Source organism: Polyodon spathula, chromosome 10 (assembly GCF_017654505.1).
Source record: "Polyodon spathula isolate WHYD16114869_AA chromosome 10, ASM1765450v1, whole genome shotgun sequence".
Lineage (NCBI taxonomy): Eukaryota > Metazoa > Chordata > Actinopteri > Acipenseriformes > Polyodontidae > Polyodon > Polyodon spathula.
Window position 1 is genome coordinate 43,377,507 of NC_054543.1, and position 19,389 is coordinate 43,396,895.

Below are 19,389 nucleotides of genomic sequence, written 5' to 3' on the forward strand. Positions count from 1 at the left end.
AATCAATTTTAATTCCAGGTTGTAAGGCAACAAAATAGGAAAAATGCCAAGGGGGGGGGGTCAATACTTTCGCAAGCCACTGTGTATATTATATATATAGATATATATCTATATATATATATATATTATATATATATTATATATATATATATATCCCGGGCCAACGTCTCACAAAATCAATAGCCTCTAAATATAGTACATTATAACCATTTATAATATACCGTTCTAATGCATTTCATCAAACAGGTGCATTATAGAGTGACCTTTATTTAACCTCCAAACAGAATCTGCAGTTGTGTTAAACAAGTGTCAATTCAGAAGAGCCAATGGAATTTCCAAAGCCGCACTTAACCTACTAAAGCCCGCAGTTAATTTGCAGCAGGAAGAAAAAATGCTGATGGATTAAAAAAACAAAAAAACAAAGTCCTTACCTTAGGATAAGGATAGAGCTTCCCTTTGGGATAAAGACTGCCAGTGAAACGAGGCAGGGCCATATTTGATACCAGGGAGTCATTAATCATGAGGTACGCCAGCCTTTCTCCATCTGGGGACCACCAGTGTGTAACATGGGACTGCAGTATTTCTTCTGTAAACAGCAATCAATTCATTATGTGTACGGGGGGGGTGTAATGCATTCTATTACTCTACCAGCTACATGTGATGTGCAAACATGAAATAGGTTGAAGCTAGACAAATAAATCAGTAGAACATATACGTGTATATGTACACAGGGGTCGAGTGGGATGTTTACTGCTCTCGTTAGCACAGCACTCTACGAACGTTCATGAGTATACTTTTTAAATAACAAGTACAATGGAAAAAAAAAAAAACATGTTTAAACAACTGAATGGGGAGAATTGCTTTCATAGATATGTGCTTAGTGTAATGGGCAGTGTTGTGTGATACACTACCACTTCACAATCTGTCTCTTGTCAGAACAACAAATCAAACAGCTGCTACCTAATATGGTTTGCGTCTTTTGAAACCTTTTTCATATTACTCTACTGTGTATGCAATGCAGCTGAAGACTGTATTATCTAATGTTTGGATGACATGAAGGTACAATAGTTCAGTTTGGCTGAGTTTTTACCTTTTTTGCTTTACACAGGGCTGATTTTGTGACCCTTTTTTTCATCCATCTTCTCAGCACCTCTAATTTAATGTTTCTAAGCTTTAAATGTATACTATGGGTTGGCCCAATAATTCATTATGGGACATAACAGATTCAAGATAATCAGGATTACTGTGAATACTTTGTAACATCCTTTTATAGACTCAAACATATCACGCTGTAAAAAAACAGAATTCTGGGGAAATAAAAACAAAAAAAAACGTGTTTTCTTAAGTGTGCCATTCTACAGTAACAGTATAATCTAAACCCAAAACGCAAAATGAGATTAAAATAGTATTGGGGTCACAGTACAACAGCGAGATAAATATTGAATAACCTTTTTGTCAGTATAATAGATGACATACATTAATGGTTCGAAGCTTGTTTGAGGCTAACTGAATTAATTTAAATTGTACTGCCAATATGTAACATAAATACATAAATAAATAAATACATAAAATAAAATGAGAAATTGGATTAGTATTCTCTTCAACTTTACACTCTTCGCATAATAATTCAATTCTGTTTCAAAAACATGGTTGACTTATAATATACAAAATTTAATTAACTCCACTGCTCTAAAGTTACCAATTTGTATGCATTCATATTTAATCATAGTTTGAGATAAATTAAATAATGCGGTTGACACTTCCTGAGACTAATTTTGCATTTTGGTTTCACAGTTCCCATGAAAGCATGTGCATCCACACATGAAGGTAGTCACGCTTGGTTTATTCCTTTGTGGGGAAGTTTCAAGGCTGACTTTCTGCTTTCCCGTTCTTCTACTCTACACTTATGATTAAGCATGAATAGACTCGCAAAGATTTATAAGATAGTCATATTAGAAGATGCAAGTATAAGTATACATTTTATAAGAGAATGTTTCTGCTTTTCACTTTCATTTGGGTTCCTAGCTGTACTATTTTTATTCTGTGACTGCAGTTTAGGATAAGCAAACATAGCAAAGAGTCTCATTGATATCACTGCACTGGCTGCCAAGGAATGTTTGATTCCTTTAAAAGCTGAATCTCAGCAAAATCATCACATAACTGACTTTCTTTCATCCTGGACCTTAAACAAAAAAACAGAGAGTCCTCAAAAATACAGTAGCTACTGGAGACAACAGTCTCCCTCGCTAGTACAGAATCCTAAACGTTGTCTCTGAATTGAACTATTCGGAAGATTGTTATCTCCCTTTAATGCCCCATAGTATTATAGGACAACTTCATAATTCTTATGATTGAGTGTTAAGGTAAATGTATTCTTCAGACCCAGGTTTGTAACTTGTCCCAAGTAAAGATATCAGTGCTCTATTTAAAACTAGGGTTGTAAAATTAGAAACCAATTATAAACTAAACTTTTAGTGGACAAAACAAAACAAAAATTAAAGGCGCTTTTAACATTTTGCTTATCAGCAATTTCTATACCTGCCATAAATACAATCACAGATAATCTAGAACGATCATGGCTCTTTAACCAGACATTCAAATGCAGCTTGTAGACCACAGTCTGTGTTCCAAAACCAATAATAATAACCTCCATTTGATGCTCCAAATGTACAGAGACTGACATTTGCATTTTAATTAAGAAATACAATTTGCTCGAGGAGCATTTTGACAACACATGACAGCATTACTTGACATTCTTCTGGTTATTGTACATTGTGAATGTGGGTGTGTGTGCGTAGGAAAAAAAGTAAATACTTGTTTCAAAATTATTTGAGAAGCATAATGGGTTTATTTTAATCCCAAAACATTTCAGTACTTCTGATGTGCCCATTTGCAAGGATTCCATCTATTATTGCATGTTTTCAGAAAGGTTACATTATAAACACAGTACATTATACCAGAGACTATTAACTAAAAATAGATTTACATACATGTGCATCAAATCAAGACTAGACTCATGGACTGAAAAAGCATGTGGCTTTATGCATAAAACCTGCCTACCCAATGAATTGGTACAAAATGCCAAAAATAAATAAATAAATAAATAATGATAATAAATCTCACCTTCATATAACCAGTCTGCAATTCCATTAAAAATGACTCCTTCTTTTCCAAATGATGTGAGTCTCAACGAACTGCTTTTTACCTCAGATTGGTAGTAGATGTTATTTTCAAATATGTATATCTATGACAAGCACAAGAAAAGGTGATTGTTTATTATTTTGGCTTCTTAGACAGTTCTGGACCTCCAAGCTGGAAGGGATGGCTCTGGTTGCTAAGCTAAAACATGTTGAACAAGTTCAGCATTGCTTTGCTACTGTTGTTAAACCTCCTAACATGAGTAAAATTGCAAGGAAATGTCCCCAACAAGTAAAAGTTGATAGAAAGAAATGCCTGAAAATGACCTTCTTCTGTTTCCTGGCCCTTACAGACTGTCTAAAGAAGGAGAACCATAACAGCTATTGCTATTTCTCTAGAATTGTGTGTACACATCCAACACAGATTGCTACAGCTTAGTATTTTCTATTTATAACAAATATATAACAACTATAAGCAGTAATCAGAATCACTGATCCTCTCTTTCTATGATTATATTAAACAAGTGTCTGGTTTGTGCTGTTAAAATTATACTTGCAGATTCTACACGGCAATGTGCCAAATGCATTTAAACACATTGGAATGATTCCAAGAGAAGACATGATAAAAGGTGGAACATGTTTGCTGTTCTACTGTACTCTATTTTGTTTTATAGCATAGTATTTATTTTATTTGCAATTTAAATCGTGTTAATATCTTTTCAATCTGGAAGTAATTTTACCATTTCAATTAATGGCATTATATAACCTAAGTGGAGTCAATTTTTCTAACGCACAAAGTAACTTTGCGAAAAGACAATCCTACTATACCCAATTATATATAAATTACTGGTTTGCTGTGTTGAGTGCCATTATTTCTCCTGGACTGAACTAGCCATTTGGTGTTTGCAGAGTTATTTTTCCTGCACCTATTTATATGTCTGCCGGGTTGAAACAGTTAATTCCCTGACCAAAACAGGTTTTAATTATGGTGCTGCTACCCTTATAAAGTGCCAAAGATCAAACACTGTGTGTCAGGGTAGAACAGAGCTCTGCACACAATGATAGGGGGCAGAGCTAAGCCCTGCATGTAAATTAAATGTGTTGCGTTTATTGTATTCTAATTTAAAATGTATTTGTTTATTTTTAGAACGGGTGAATTTAAAGAACGGTTTGTGTGTTGTTTTGGTATGATTTGAATCCAGTGTCTTTATTTAAATGACTATGTTTGGTTTACTATTGGTTTAAATGTGGTCTGGCAGATGTGGTGTTAGTGCTAGTGTGTTTAAGTAATACATTCATACTTAAAAATAGCAACTCAAGGAAATTGAAGCTGATACGTGTGGATTATGTAACATTTTTAATTACTTCCTGAAAGCACTCTTTTTAGGTCTTACGGGATGGTTATTAAGTTGTCAGTTCTGCAGGGTTATAAATTAACATTTAGTAATAACTTTAAAATTAGGTCTGGGAGCTAAAGCCAACTGTAACTCTTTCTGACTTTATGATACATCTGCTTTGGGGAATCGACAAATACTAATTCACCACCATCTTTACCATTCTTCAATATGGAAACCATATCAATGTCACCAGCACATTCTATAACCTGCAAACATGAAGCCGACAGCTCAAATGACCTCGGAGATGAGGCTTTAACAAAGTGACAGTGGCAACTTCACTGAAAATATGAAGTCAGCATCTCAAATGGTTTATGAGATATTCACGGTTGAAATTGCTACGGTGGTGGCAGAAGAAGATTGACAAGAACATGATAAACTGGGAATCTTAAAAATACATAAAGGCATGTAGTACCTAGAGCTTTAAATACCCAGAGTGCTGTGAGCAGAAAGAAACACAATGTCATCCTTATGCACTGTGTGTTGCCAGTACATTCAGCATTATTCGTTCTTTCAAGGTACAGATGACAGGACCTTGTCAGTAGACATATGCTTCATACATTTAGGAGAAAGACTACATATTATGCCCTCAGTGTTACTAGGTTGTTAAAAGATGGGCGCAAATCCAATTTAGAAATTCTAGCTCACTCAAGTCATAGCTTAATATATATATATATATATATATATATATATATATATATATATTATATTAAGCTACTGACTTGAGTGAGCTAGAGCATTTTCTAAATTGGATTTGCGTAAAAGAATATTAAAAGATATATATACAATATATATATATATATATATATATATTATATATATATAGTATATATATATATATATATATATTATTAAATTATATATAAAATAAATTAGATATATACTTTAGTTTATTTAAAACTTTATATAATCAAAGAATCTACACAATTATATTGAAAAATAGTACTACGGTATTTCATATGGAAAACTACGGTATGCAATTATATATGTTCACATAACATTATTCAGCAGGTTTAATTTTAATTTATGAAGCAAAATTAGTTCATTCTATAGGGTGATGCAAACCTTTTGTCCATAGCTGTACTTTAGATAATTTACATTTTTATAATAATATGATTTCTTACATGTTTAATGTCATATTAAGAGTGTTGTTGATCATTCTCTATAGCTCAAAATGTTTAGATTATTATTTACCAATTCCAGAGTGATCAAAAACGACAGCTGCTTTATACAACACCTCACAGTAGCCATTTCTTTGGTTCAAACAAGAAAATGAGATCGTAACCCTAATAAATTAATAGAAACAACTGTAGAGAATAATACAGAATACAAATAATAAGATATCACAAAGATAAATGTTGACTGTATAAAGTACTCCTCTAAATCATGCAGTACTTCAAGTTGATGTTTAAACCATATTGGAAAGGTATATTTAGTTATTTAGGTATAATACTTATTAGTTGCCGATTATAAATGGGGAAAAAAGCAAGAAAAACTTGCTCATGCACTTAGCTGGCAATATATGCTGTTTGGGTTTACTGTTAAATAGACTAGTATCATTAATCAGGAACCAGTGACAAAAATACATGTTTTTTTTTTTTTTTTTTTAAACAGCCACTAAGATTGCTTTAAGATTTAAACATGCTGTTGCTTGCATGCTTTGCTGAATATTGCTGTTGTTGTTCAAATCAGTGGTGCACTGTTAAGCATTGCAGAGACAGTGCAATTAACTTAAAGAGAATTCTGTCATCTTGAATTCTGTCCAAGTGCTGTACATGCACATCATTTCTGTAATATTGTTACAGCACGCTGCTTTCCAAATAATCTGTACATCTGTCATGCTCAATTCCATCATTATAGTAATGGTTACTAATTGACGTGGCATGATTTATGGTTAAAGAAATTATAGCATGCCTAATACACACAAGGGTTTTCTCAAATGTTATAGCTTGCGCTTTGTTAAACAAAGACCAAGCCATTTTCTAATATAAAATAATGACAAAATAGGGCAAATCGTACATATATACAATAGATGTTACCTAAATGTTGTGTAAAAAAGACAAAAAGTCTGCTTGTGGATGTTCAATGATTTCTCACAGTTGTGGTGCACATCTCTACAGCAGATATACATGCTTCAGTGCCATGTTACACAAAATAAATGAAGTTCCTAAAAGAAACATTGAATTACAATGACCCCGGCACAGAGGGGTGAAAATGCCATGCTGATAAATATCAGTACAACACATCTTGCAATGCAGTGTAATTGTACTAAAAAATATAAAAAAAGTCCCCTTTGAAACTCAGCTACCAACTGTGAACAGTGAGTTGAAGTCCTATTTAATTATACTGTGTTAGCCTATAAGATTCCCTCATGGACTCCATGGACTGGAGTCCATATCTGTTCTTGCAGCTGAGTGATAACTGTTCATTTAGGTGTGTGACTGATGCTGTATCAGCCTTAGCCTACCTCCCCTGGAGCACCATGGCATGTTTGCTTGGAACCTAACCATGCCTGCGGCTTGAAACTGTTGACTCAGTCTAGAAAACTGACAAATAAGCTGTGTGTCTAACTGGCATCTTATATGCCCTGCTGCATTCATCAAACATCAATCACAAAATGCTGATATGTCAGTTGTAAAACTGAAGAGAGGATTACAATGTTTTTTGTCATGCCTGCTGGCCAAGTTTTCGTGTCAGCAAAGTCCTACCTGTCACATGATGCAAGCATGGGCAAATCTTTCTAAATAGTTCTGCAATCAATCAATACTGTGCTAGATATAGCCCATGACCAAGCAAAACTAAATCATCTTTTATTTAATATCATGTAATCAAAGAAACTACAAAATGATATTGCAAAATTCTACCGGAAGCCATAATAGTAAGTAGTACAGGACTTTGCATTAGATGTCACATTTTTCAATTTTTGTCAGTTTTTCGTTGTGTATGGAAAACTACAAAATGGTAATTCAATTTGTTAACATAACATTATTCAGTAGGTTTTATTTGACTTTATGAAGCAAAATTAGTTAATTTTATAAGGTGATGTAAAACCTTTGGCCAGAGCTGTAGTTTGTTCCACTGGTTTTGACCTAATTATGCTTTGTTATGCAGCTAAGCTACTAATGTACTGGTCCTTAATGGGATCACTCAGTGTTAATGTATTGTATTGGTTTGTATTTAGTTAGTTATGTTTCCTTTGTTGTAAGTTTTAATAAATGTGTTCAATACAACAAGATGCAATAATAAACCTTACCAGCTGCTGTCCCTGTACTCCCCATGCTGCGTGTTGCAACACCGAATCAACCACTTCGGGGGGGTTAAGCTCCCAAACTTCCCTAGAACGACATTACAAAATAATCCATTACAGATTGCAGTTCTGTTATATAAATACACATCCAAAATCAGATGCTATTTTTTTTTACAGTATCTTATTCCAGGTATACATGAGAGGGTAACTTACCTTGTATGTATGTTATAAATAACATATGATGCAGTATATGAATGTCGATATACCTACAATAAAATAAGAAAGAAGTATTAGCAGTTATAATACAGAACTGTTGGTTTAGACATAATTGGCTGGCCTTGGAATTTTGAGTTTAGACTTGCATTGAAGAAAGGGATCTGTTCTGGCACTTGGTTTCCATTTACAACAAAAACTAAAGGTCCAACTTAATTTTACAAGCCAGTGATGTCAATGCACACATCTGCATGCACTAAATACCTTTTAAAATAAATTATGTTACCTAATCCATCTGTTTAATTGTGAAAATAATTGTCATAACACGCGTCTTATAAGATCTGTTAAGAAACAGTTTTGTAAACTTAGTATGCAGGACATTTATTGAGATTTATTTAATGTACCATCTACCAGAATTTTTGCCTAAGGTAACAGCGATAGCATTGGCACTGAATAATTATGTACAAATATTCGTTTTTTTCTCATATTATTGGACACAAATATATACAAAATAGTTTATGGTTTTTGTAACGCTGACTCAGCATACAGTTTGCTTCAATTCAATCTGCCACTCAAAGCCATGTTACTCATACACAATAATGAAATACATAGATGAGCACCAATGAAGCAAAACATGTTTGCTACTGAGAAACACCAATTGCACTTTTTGTTGACAACAGATAAAAAAAAATATATATATAATTTCATACTGTTTTGTTTTGTTTTTTCATTGTTTGTTTATTTTTTTGTATTGTATTTATTGTTGGCACAAATCAAATTTAACTTTCAAAGTAACAAATATGTTCATTGATTACAATGAAAGTCTTACAGCAGACATTTAATCAACAGGAACACATATCTTTTGGTCTTAAAGATCACAGATTTCCAGAAGTAAGCTAAACTTAAACTGATTAAAAAGTCTAATACACACACAGACACACACACACACACCATGTGTGTGTGTGTGTGTGTGTGTGTGTGTGTGTGTGTGTGTGTGTGTGTGTGTGTGTGTGTGTATATATATATATATATATATATATATATATATATATATATATATATATATATATATATATATGTATATATATATATTGCATTTATATAGCACTGTTTATTCAAAAGTATTGCAAAGCACTGTACTGTGCATTGCAGAAAACCACAATACAAGAACAAACCACAATACATTTGTATAGCATGTCACACATACAACTGACCATTTAAATAACAGTATACACAATACAAAAGCAGCAATTTTAAAGTTTTATTAAAACCCACTAAAATAAGAAAGCCATTTTATAAAACTGTTTTGAGTCTTGACATGAAAACAGTAACAGTCCCAGCTTCCCTGACAAACGAAGGCAGAGCATTCCATAATTTAATAATTTCGGAGCTCTACAAGAAAAAGCCCTACCTCCTGTGTTGCTTTTATTGAGCCTTGGAATAACCAGCAGCCCTGCATCCTGTGATCTCAGAGTGTGGTTTGTAAGATACAGGGTCAGTAACTCCTGCAAATAACTAGGTGCTAGTTACCAGCAAAATCTTCAATTCTTCAAAGCAATTCTACACTGCACATGGAGAGGCAGTATTCTGAACAAGCTGCAAACAGGAGACCACACATTTTGGTACACCAGAAAAAAGGTGCATTACAAAAATCAATTCTAGATTAAACAAAGGCATGTGTCTCTCAGCAACAGATATGGAAATAATTGGTCTAAGTTCGGCTATATTTCTCAAATGGTAAAACGATACTGTAGTAACCTCCCTAGTATGAGTCTCAAATGATAGATCAGTTTCAAAGATGACCCCCGAACTCTTAATTTCTACTTTAAGTTTCAATGAGAGACTGCAAGGGTCGAGCTCATATAATACCACATTTTCTTTAAGTTGGTTCTGTGATCCCACTAGCATATCCTCTGTTTTATTTAAATTCAACATTAGAAAATTATGTGACATCCAATGCTTGATGTCTGTATGGCAAGTAGCTAATAACAGCCAGTCAGGAGAAATTCCAGGTTTTAGGGACAAATATAGCTGGTTATCATCAGCACAGCAATGGAAGTTCACTCCTTGTCTGTGGATAATGTCACCTAATGATAGCATATATAATGAAAACAGCAAGAGACCTAGAATGGAGCCCAGTGGAACACCACAGACAACTTCCGATAATGCCGACTTTACCTCCCCAAAAGAGACAAACTGAAACCTATCAGAAAGATAAGATTTGAACCAGGGTAGGACAAGGCCAGACAGTCCCACTGTGCTTTCAAGACGATTCAGTAGGATGGAATGATCTACAGCATCAAAGGCAGCACATAGATCAAGAAGAATTAATATTGATGGAAAGCCCGAGTCAGAGATTATCAGCAGATCATTCACAACTCAGACAAGGGCCACGTTGGTGCTATGTGCAGCACAAAAACCAGAATGAAATTTCTCAAATTCACCAGAAGTTCTGTAACTGAATTGCAACAACTCTCCCTAGAACCTTACGTAAGAACGGTAGGTTGGAGATTGGCCTATAGTTATTGAGGCCTTTAGGGTCCAAATGATGTTTCTTCAGGATAGGCTTTACCACAGCGACCTTAAGAGGGAACTATACCAGAGGAAAGCGAACCATTTATAATGCATAAAATGTGGGTATTAATAACACCAAGAATATCTTTTAATAGTTTTGTAGGAATAGGATCAAGAGAGTATGTAGTAGCTCTCATATTTTGAACTAGCTCTGTCATTTCCTGCAAGGTAATCAAAGAAAAAGCCCCCATAGTAGCCTTAATAGGTGTAGTTGGTAAAATTCGTTAATAGAAGGTGTCTGTGGAATCGCATTTCTGATGTCTAGTAAATGACAGAATGAACAATACAGGAAAACACTGGATTAGATCATTTGGTCACATGACTTGTACATTGCTTTAAATGTACTATATGTAACACCTTGTGTGTATAGTGCTGGGAAATAACAGTATAGAATAGTTGAAAGGTCACAGTATTACTTGACACTGTAGAATGAGGAAAGACTGGGCAGTCATATTGCCACCCACAATCAGAAATGCATTTTAGGTAGTGTGGCAAAGTATGAGTGAAATGGTTTTGCAATACACAGCTATGTGACTGGCAGCTGCAGACTTCGGTAGTAGGCTGTCGGTGGATTCCGTTTTTCTTTTTGCAACAGCTACCAACAGCAACCAGCGAACATTAATAATATGCTGATGATGTCATCAAATAGAGGCGGATTTTCGTCGTTGAACGGCTGTATAACTAGGACCTGTATAGAGGCTTTGCAGTCACGTGACCCAGGGAGTCATGTCCGCCATTTTGACGGTCTAAAATTGCCGCGAAGCTGTCACAACTACCAGTACGAGAATGAATTTAAAGAAAATAATCCAAATGAACAAGGTTATTCTGTACAAGTACGATGACTCGGGATACCACACAACAAAACTGGAATTCTACAGGTATAAAAATAAAATAGCAGTTACCGGCGCGTGTGATCTGCCGGTGTTGTTTACACCACTGAAAAATCCCAAAAAACTACCAAGTTTACAGTTTGGTGACATATATGCGCGTACTTGGTCGAAACTCCATCACCCTACACAGGCGAGTGCATGAAGGGATTTAAAAGTACAGACAGCTACACAAGTACTTCAGAGCTGGCTGGGTGAATGTGATGGCATTACTCAACATTATTAGAGTTGCCACCTGGTCTTTTTTTTTTTTTCTTTTTACATTTGCTGGCTGCCAGGTAAAAACATCTTCAAATCTTCAATATACAGGATTTATTTTTTTCTATGATAGATGTTTCTAAGCTCAATATAATTGCTTCAGTATTGCCACTATCAAGTTTAAGCAATCACAACTGCTGAAAATACAGCAGCTGTGCGTGTGCCCCCAACATGCAAGATATCGTACTAGTACTGCATTAGAGTTGAAACTAAACTCAGAAACAATATAGACACCAGAAAAGGCAAGGGTAAAACAGTAGTTTGCAGTAGTAATTTGCAGTTTGTGTGCTGGTAAAGAAAACTGGAAGAATTTAACACAGACAACAAAGATAAATAGATAAATAAATAAATACATTCGTTCCAACTTTAAATTGACAACAAACAATAACAAACAAACACAGTCACACATACATTTGGTTTGGAGTGCGTCATACTGTACTTCTCACAGAGAAAATACTATTCTGTGTTATCTGTAAATGTAGGAAATCGGATGTTTCTTTTGGAGCATTCAATTTAAATTCTATTAACTACACAACTAAACAGAACATGGATAGAAAAACTCCATGATGAAATCACCACGAATTCCAGCTGAGTTTTATCATTTGATGTTTTTTATTCCAAACCAATACCCAGCTATGTTCCCACCGCATAATAATGCTTTTTGTTAACCATCCAGGGCTTTTATTTGTCAGTCCTTCAGATGTTTCTGTGTTTTATTTATGCATTTATGATAGCTTCTGCAGTCTTTACCCGGGTCAGTGGAAGCTGTCTTCAGCTTCAGTGCAGATGATTTGTCAGTTTTATTTGGAATGTTAAAGGCCACTTGTGCACAGATGCGTTCCGAATCCCACATTTACACAAACAAAGAAACAGAAGGAACCATTACCAGCACATAGAAAATAATTGACTGCAAAGCTAGCATTGGTATTTTTGTAAACTGTCCAACCATTAAATCCAGTCAATCTATAGTCAGTAGTACTATCCAGTTCTAGGAGTAGATTAAATCTAAATTCTGTGTGTTGCCTTTGTTATGGAAGGATACATGTTGCTATAAAAATAAATAAATAAATAAACAAATAAATAAATAATCACAGTGGCACCACATTTCTTGGTGTTAGAACACAAATTCAAAACACTGAACAATGGGGATTTGTGGCTTTCTAACATGGAGGTATATCATTTTAATGTGGTTTAAAAACACATCCATTAGGAATCACAGGCCTTTGTTTAAAGACAGAAGTTCCTCTTATGCAGCGCACTTGAAGATTCATGTTTAAGAAACAATAACATAACATATCATATATCACACCACAGTACACTAATCACAACTACAGGCTATACCGTGCACATGTAAACGACACAAAACCTTATTTTTATTGGATTTTAATTATTGAAAGATACAGCAACCAAAGACACAGTGAAACCTATTGAAATGAATGGTGCAGTCCCCTCTACAATCCGGAACCAGTCTATTAAGGAATCCGGCATGACTGCTAAGTCTTGACTCTCCAAAGGCAATGTGAATCTAACTGTGCAGTACAGCATCAAGTCACATGGTTTTTCTTTTCTAAGTTTATAATCAAGTACGGTATATTGCAGAAATATGCACATGTCTGTGGGTATGGTACATCTGCAGTAAAATACTTGTTAACACAATGTAGAGTAAAATTAAAATGAATACAATCCTTAAATTACAGGATATACATGGGCATGTGTTTATTTATTTTATTTCAATACTGGAACATTCCAACTGTAGGCTACATTTTCATGATCAGCCATTGTTTGAGTGAAGTGCAGCAAAAAAAAAAAAAAAAAAAAAAAAAAAAAAAGGTTCTTTTTTTTTGCACAAATGGAACATAATACAGGAAAACATAAACTGCATTTTTCTTTACTTGTTATGTTTAATACATTCATGCATTCCAGGGTCAAGAACACAAACATAATGTATTGTAGCCTATCATATAATGGAATATATTAGAATAAAAATAAAATTAAAATATTGTTTGATCTGATGCTGCCAAAGAGAAACCGCGCAAAGTAGAAAGCTATACAATTTTCACAGCTTCTCAGAACACACATTTGCCTTGGCTTCAGATTTAATCTACCCCCTAATCCTGACACTGGGAAACACATTATTTGTGTTATGTAAATGTCCCTAAACAATATTCATATTTCCACTTCAATTTATTATATGTATTCTACTATATCACTGGGACTGTGTGTTGTTTTGGCTTGTAAATATAACAACCCAGTGTGGAATTTTTCAAGCGACCTCGACATAAATTCCACACTGGGTTGTTATATTTACAAGCCAAAAGAACACATAATTCCAGTGATATAGTAGAATAAATAATAATAAATTGAAGTGGAAATATGAATATTGTTTAAGGGGTAGATTAAATCTGAAGCCAAGGCAAATGTGTGTTCTGAGACGCTGTGAAAATTGTGTAGCTTTCCAGCTTGTGATTTCACTTAGGCAGCATCAATTTTTTATTTATTTTTTTTTCATTTTAATGTATTCAATTATAGGATAGGTTACAGTACATTATGTTTGACCCTGGAATGCACGAAAGTATTAAATGCATTTAAGGGAAACAGAACAAGTAAAAAAGTACAGTTTATGTTGAATGTTTGTTTTCCTATATTGTTAAGTTTGTGCAAAAAAGAACATACGCCATTTTTTTTTTTTTTTTTTTTTGCTGCACTTCACTCAAACAATGGCTGATGATGAAAATCTAGCCCCAATTCATATAAAAATACAAAAATTTGTATAAAACATGTTGACAAGTTTAATTAAAAGTACAAATTCAATTTTCAGATATAACTGGTACTGTAATTTTTTTTTTTTTAAAAGGCCGTTCTTGTGTTTATGTAACTATATTCATGTGTATAACTTGCCTGTTTAATTTGTTTCAACAAAATCATAGAAATCACTTTTAATTAAGGAATTTGTCCTGTCATTAACCATTAAGCAAATGAGGACAATGAACTGCAGAAGCAGCTTTTCTTTTAAACCAAGGTATCTCTTTGTAGCATGAGACACCAAGAATGAAACTAACACAAAGAGAAATATGTTTTACAATGGAGTGTAAGATGTGGCATTTCCAGAGCAAGTATGGGAACACATCTAGCTGATAACAGTCTGAACTGAAATTGCAGTTTTCATCTTGTCCTTTTTGACAGGGATGGCTGAGGCGGTGACGTCAGACCAGAAGCAGGAACTGATAAACACACAAGCAGGCAGGTATTTGGGTGCCTACACACTGCGGCGTATTTTTATTTTCCATTAAAAATAAAAAAAATATTTAAACACAACAACACTGCTCACAGAGCAAAAATAAAAGTTTAAACAAAAACACAAGCCTGGAGTTACAAACACAAAACTGGAGGCAGAACCAGCAGGTAATCTTACCCTGCTGGTGCCTTAGGCCCTGGACCTGTGGGCTTCCCCTTGGGCTGTGGAGGCTCCGACTCCCCCCTCTTGGGCTGGGGCACAAGACATTCGGGCTCCTCCCACTCGGGTGCAAAACGTTCTGGCTCCTCCCACTCTAGGACCATGTCCTGAAAGACCTCCAGACAGTGGTGCTCCTCATGCCTGTAACGCATGCAATTGGTGCACCACTCCTCTTCCTCCCACACCTTCCTTCCTCTCTGCCTCCTTCTCCTCATCTTCCTCTCCTGGGCTGGTTCCTTCTTCTCCTTGGTTCGTGCTTGAGGGCGGCAGCTCTTTTGGGTTCTCCAGGGTGCCTGGTCCCAGCTCGTTCAGGCAGTCAACACCTCTCCCTGATATTGGGAGGGGCAGATGGCTACTGTGTGCTCAAACTAATCCACAACCAGAGCACCACTCGTTCACGATGTAGAGCTGGCCGACGTCCCTCTGCAGCTGCTGTTGCTGGTTCCTCCAGCTCCTCCTTCCATCCTCATCTTCCTCTCCTGGGTTGGTTCCTCCTCCTGCCATATGGGGATGGTGCTGGGGGAAACGTGCCAGGCCTGCCCGCAATTAAAGCACCACTCCTCCCCAACAGAGGCAGGTGAGGCAGACTTGCTAATGCGGCTGTTCCTGCTGCTGTCTCTTTCCCACCCTCCTCTTCACTCCAAAATGTACTCAATTTTTTTAACTAAAATAAAACATCTGCAGTACTTGCTCTGGCCTGAGTCCAGGAGGTGCTGGTGATCCCACGGTGCACACCACCTGTGACAAGGATGGCTGAGGTGTTAAAATCAGGCCAGAAGCAGGAATCAATACACTCACAAACAGGCAGGTATTTATGTGCCAAAGTAGTGTGGCTTTATTTTTATTTTCCAACAAAAATTAAACAAATATTTAAACACAAATAAAAGTTTAAACAACACTTATCACAAACACAAAACTGACTACAAGTCAGGCTGGGCACTGTTCCTATAGTTTTTATTTTACTTTCGGTTTGACTTCTCTCTCTTGCTCGCTTTCGTTCCTCCTCTAATCATCCACACGTAACAGGGAGAGCTATAGGCTTTTTATATTAGTGAAAGAGGGATTAACCAGCTGTCAATTATCTGTCCCTCGGTCACATTCTGCATGGGTTTTCTAATTACAAACTGATAAACTCAAGTAGATTATCAAAGCTAGATCTAATAAAGATTGATTGATTGATTGATTGATTAAGCCTTTCTTAAAGTAGTACAGTACAGGGTGGTTATAAAGTCCCTTGGGGACTAGAATGACAAATCATGGAAATTACTCTAGCAACCTATACTGGCCATAGTGGAAGGTGTGGCGATGTGAAAGACATTGTGTGGCAAAAAAGACGTTGTGTGGTTTCCAGATTTCAATGCTCTATGACAAATACTTTTTTTTCTTTTACTTTGTTCTTTAGTCCCCAATTGATGTCACCCTGTAAACAATCTCTAAAACACTGTGCAGACAAGACAGCACACAGATGATCAAAACCAACTCTAAGAAAGGAAACAGCTCCCTCTCTCGCTGCACGTAAACCAATTCTCTTGAGGTTGAATGACAATAAGACCAGTGAATGAGGTAGGTAGGCTATCCAGCATAATCCAGGCAGGGGAAGGAATTTAAAAAAAAAAATGATTTGAGAAATTCCCTAACTGCAAAAGGGCGTCCTTTAATGAGAACAAGGCTCAGCAATGATGCAGTCAATGACAAAAAACATCTTGAGAAGAAATGAAATAGTGTCTGGCAGCTTCAGAAGGAAAATTCAACAGGAACCTTCGAAGAACATTTTGTTTCGTGGCTGATTGCATCTTGTTTTTAAGAGATTCAAGGAAGTGCTGAAAAGAGCGTAGGGCTGCTGAAATTGACAAATATGCTACAACAGATGCTGCTGTGAGGGATTGGTTCATAGATTTAAAGCATGTTTTGCAATGCAGACTCTGGCCTCAGTGATCTTGAATAATGTAATGGTGTCGAAATAAACTACAGAGGTAATGAGAGAGTTAACACTGATTGTTGTGGGAAGACTTAAGATTGCAGATGACTCTGTTTTTTTCTTAAATGGTTCTGCTTTCAAGTTGACAGGATGATGAATCTGATTGCCTGCCTGCCTGATGAGGGCAGACTGTCTCATCCTGGCTATCTCCACAGAATCTCAGAATGCAGAGGTAGTGGCAATTAGATCAATTGCTGGGGTTTTAATTAAAATGGGTTGATGTCTGCCTTATGGTAACATGTTTACTGCAGACATCTATGAAGAAAACTAAAGGCTTGGTTGAAAAAGATTCAGTTTAATATGAGAACTTTAATGCAATTATAGTTTCCATGGAATAAAGTGCGTGTTGTAAATTTAATTTCCTGCCAACAGAGTAATTGCAAAACAGTTTGCCCTTGCAAGCAGGGTAAGAGATGGGGGAAAAAATAGGAGACTGTGTAAATGAGGAAGTGCAAGAGAAGTCAATTCACCATGTCTGTAACTGCTTGTAGGAATGAGCCTTGCTGTTTTGTACAGTGGTAAAGATGTGGGCTGGCAGGTGAAAGTTTGACATTCAGATTAGGGGAGTATTCTCTGTGTCCTTTTCTATAGTAATAATAGTAATATATAATGCAGATTTGGACTAACTAATGTATTATCCTATTGCCAGTGTGAGAAACTGGTTCCCATGATCTCAATTGGCTAACTTTCTAGAGGAATGGTGAGGACAATCAAGGGAAGATGTATCGATCTACAAGCTGATAAATGGGAGGGTCAAAGTATTTTATCACTATATTTATATCACACTAATAATGTTTTGCTTAAAGCTTGACATGAGAAATACTAGTGTCTGGTGCTATTAGAATCAACTCTTCTCTAGTTTTCACCTTTGTCATCTCAATTAGAATGTATTTACATTGCCAGTATGCCTTTGAGTGACCTTTATTTTTTCATCTCCAGGAGATTTTATTTTGATGCTTTTGAAAGGGCTTTAAGATTCTGAAAGGACAAATATGCTGTTATTAATGTTTGATTCGAATCTCTAAAACTAAATAATAAACATAATCTAAACAAAGACATTACCATGGAAGTAGCTGGATTTATCTAAATGATTTACCAATAAAGGTTTAAACACAATAAAACTGGATATATTTATTCCTCCTGTAAATAGTGTCAAAACACATTTTTTCAACAGCTTCCTACACCACCTAAGTGTCATATTTGTGGGCACTTGAAAGGATAATGCTTTAATCATATGTTCCAACCATAAGTCAAAAAACGACATAATAAAGGGAGTCATATTTTATAATGATGACCAAAAGATAAATCGTTACAAATTTTTGAAGCTCTGAAACCATATTTTATGACTTAAAATAAAAACAGATCATAAAAAATCATGACTGACTGTCATTGGAAATCATGTGTCATGTTGATCAATGGTCAGGACAGATAATGAGTAGTTAATAACAGAAATTGTACCACAAAGAGATATCAATATGCAGCTGGTACAAGCAAAGCCTTCATAAAGAAAAACCACGTGACTTCATACAGTTCTACATATTACACCCAAAAGCAAAACAGGATAAACCAAACGGATTACCTTCAAAATCCCAATAATATGAAAATGATTTTGCCAGGTACATAATTTACATAACACAAAAGTCATTTAATGGCTGATGGTTTTTTTTTTTTTTTTTTTTTATGGTCAGTTGTATTAAATGATACTGTGGGATTATTCAATATGTTCTACATTACAGTACAAAAATAATTGATCATTAACAGATTTCTGCTGGACACTTATCTTCCATTAAGTTGTACTCCAATAACAATGCAATTACTTAGTCCCACGTTCTTTTAAAAAAAAATAAAAAATTAAAGCAATCGACTTTATTTACCAATAAATTAAGTTCAACAATAAAGGGGATATATTTTAAGGACTAAACACAAATACATTAAGTAAATTAATCTTACACTGCAAGATGTGCTATTGCCTATGCTTGAATTCACGTATTTCATATTAGATTTTTTGTTTTCAACTTATAATAACGGAAATTCTTTAAACAACTGAGTTCCAATATCCAATCTGTTGAGAAATTGTTCTTTACTAAGCATAATTAAAGTAGACATAAGCAAATTATATTGTGTTCTGACCTTTGGATATAGTAATACAGTTGGGTAATAAACTGAGATTTAAGTAGTAGGGAATGATAAAGTGTTTTATAAAATAATCAGGTCAGATAGACACAGTTCCCTAGGTCTTATAATGTA

The 19,389-nt window shown here is 35.2% G+C and overlaps 1 protein-coding gene across 1 annotated transcript in view; it reads right to left on the bottom strand.

Moving 5' to 3' along the window:
- LOC121321517 (inactive dipeptidyl peptidase 10-like) overlaps nucleotides 1-19,389 on the bottom strand; it is a 113,803-nt gene that overhangs the window by 15,725 nt on the left and 78,689 nt on the right. The window contains exons 6-9 of the mRNA XM_041260501.1: nucleotides 7,992-8,044; nucleotides 7,785-7,866; nucleotides 3,124-3,244; nucleotides 432-586 (exon numbers count right to left, since the gene is read on the bottom strand). Of these exons, the coding sequence (XP_041116435.1) occupies nucleotides 432-586; nucleotides 3,124-3,244; nucleotides 7,785-7,866; nucleotides 7,992-8,044 (411 nt within the window). The remainder of the gene's footprint in view (nucleotides 1-431; nucleotides 587-3,123; nucleotides 3,245-7,784; nucleotides 7,867-7,991; nucleotides 8,045-19,389) is intronic.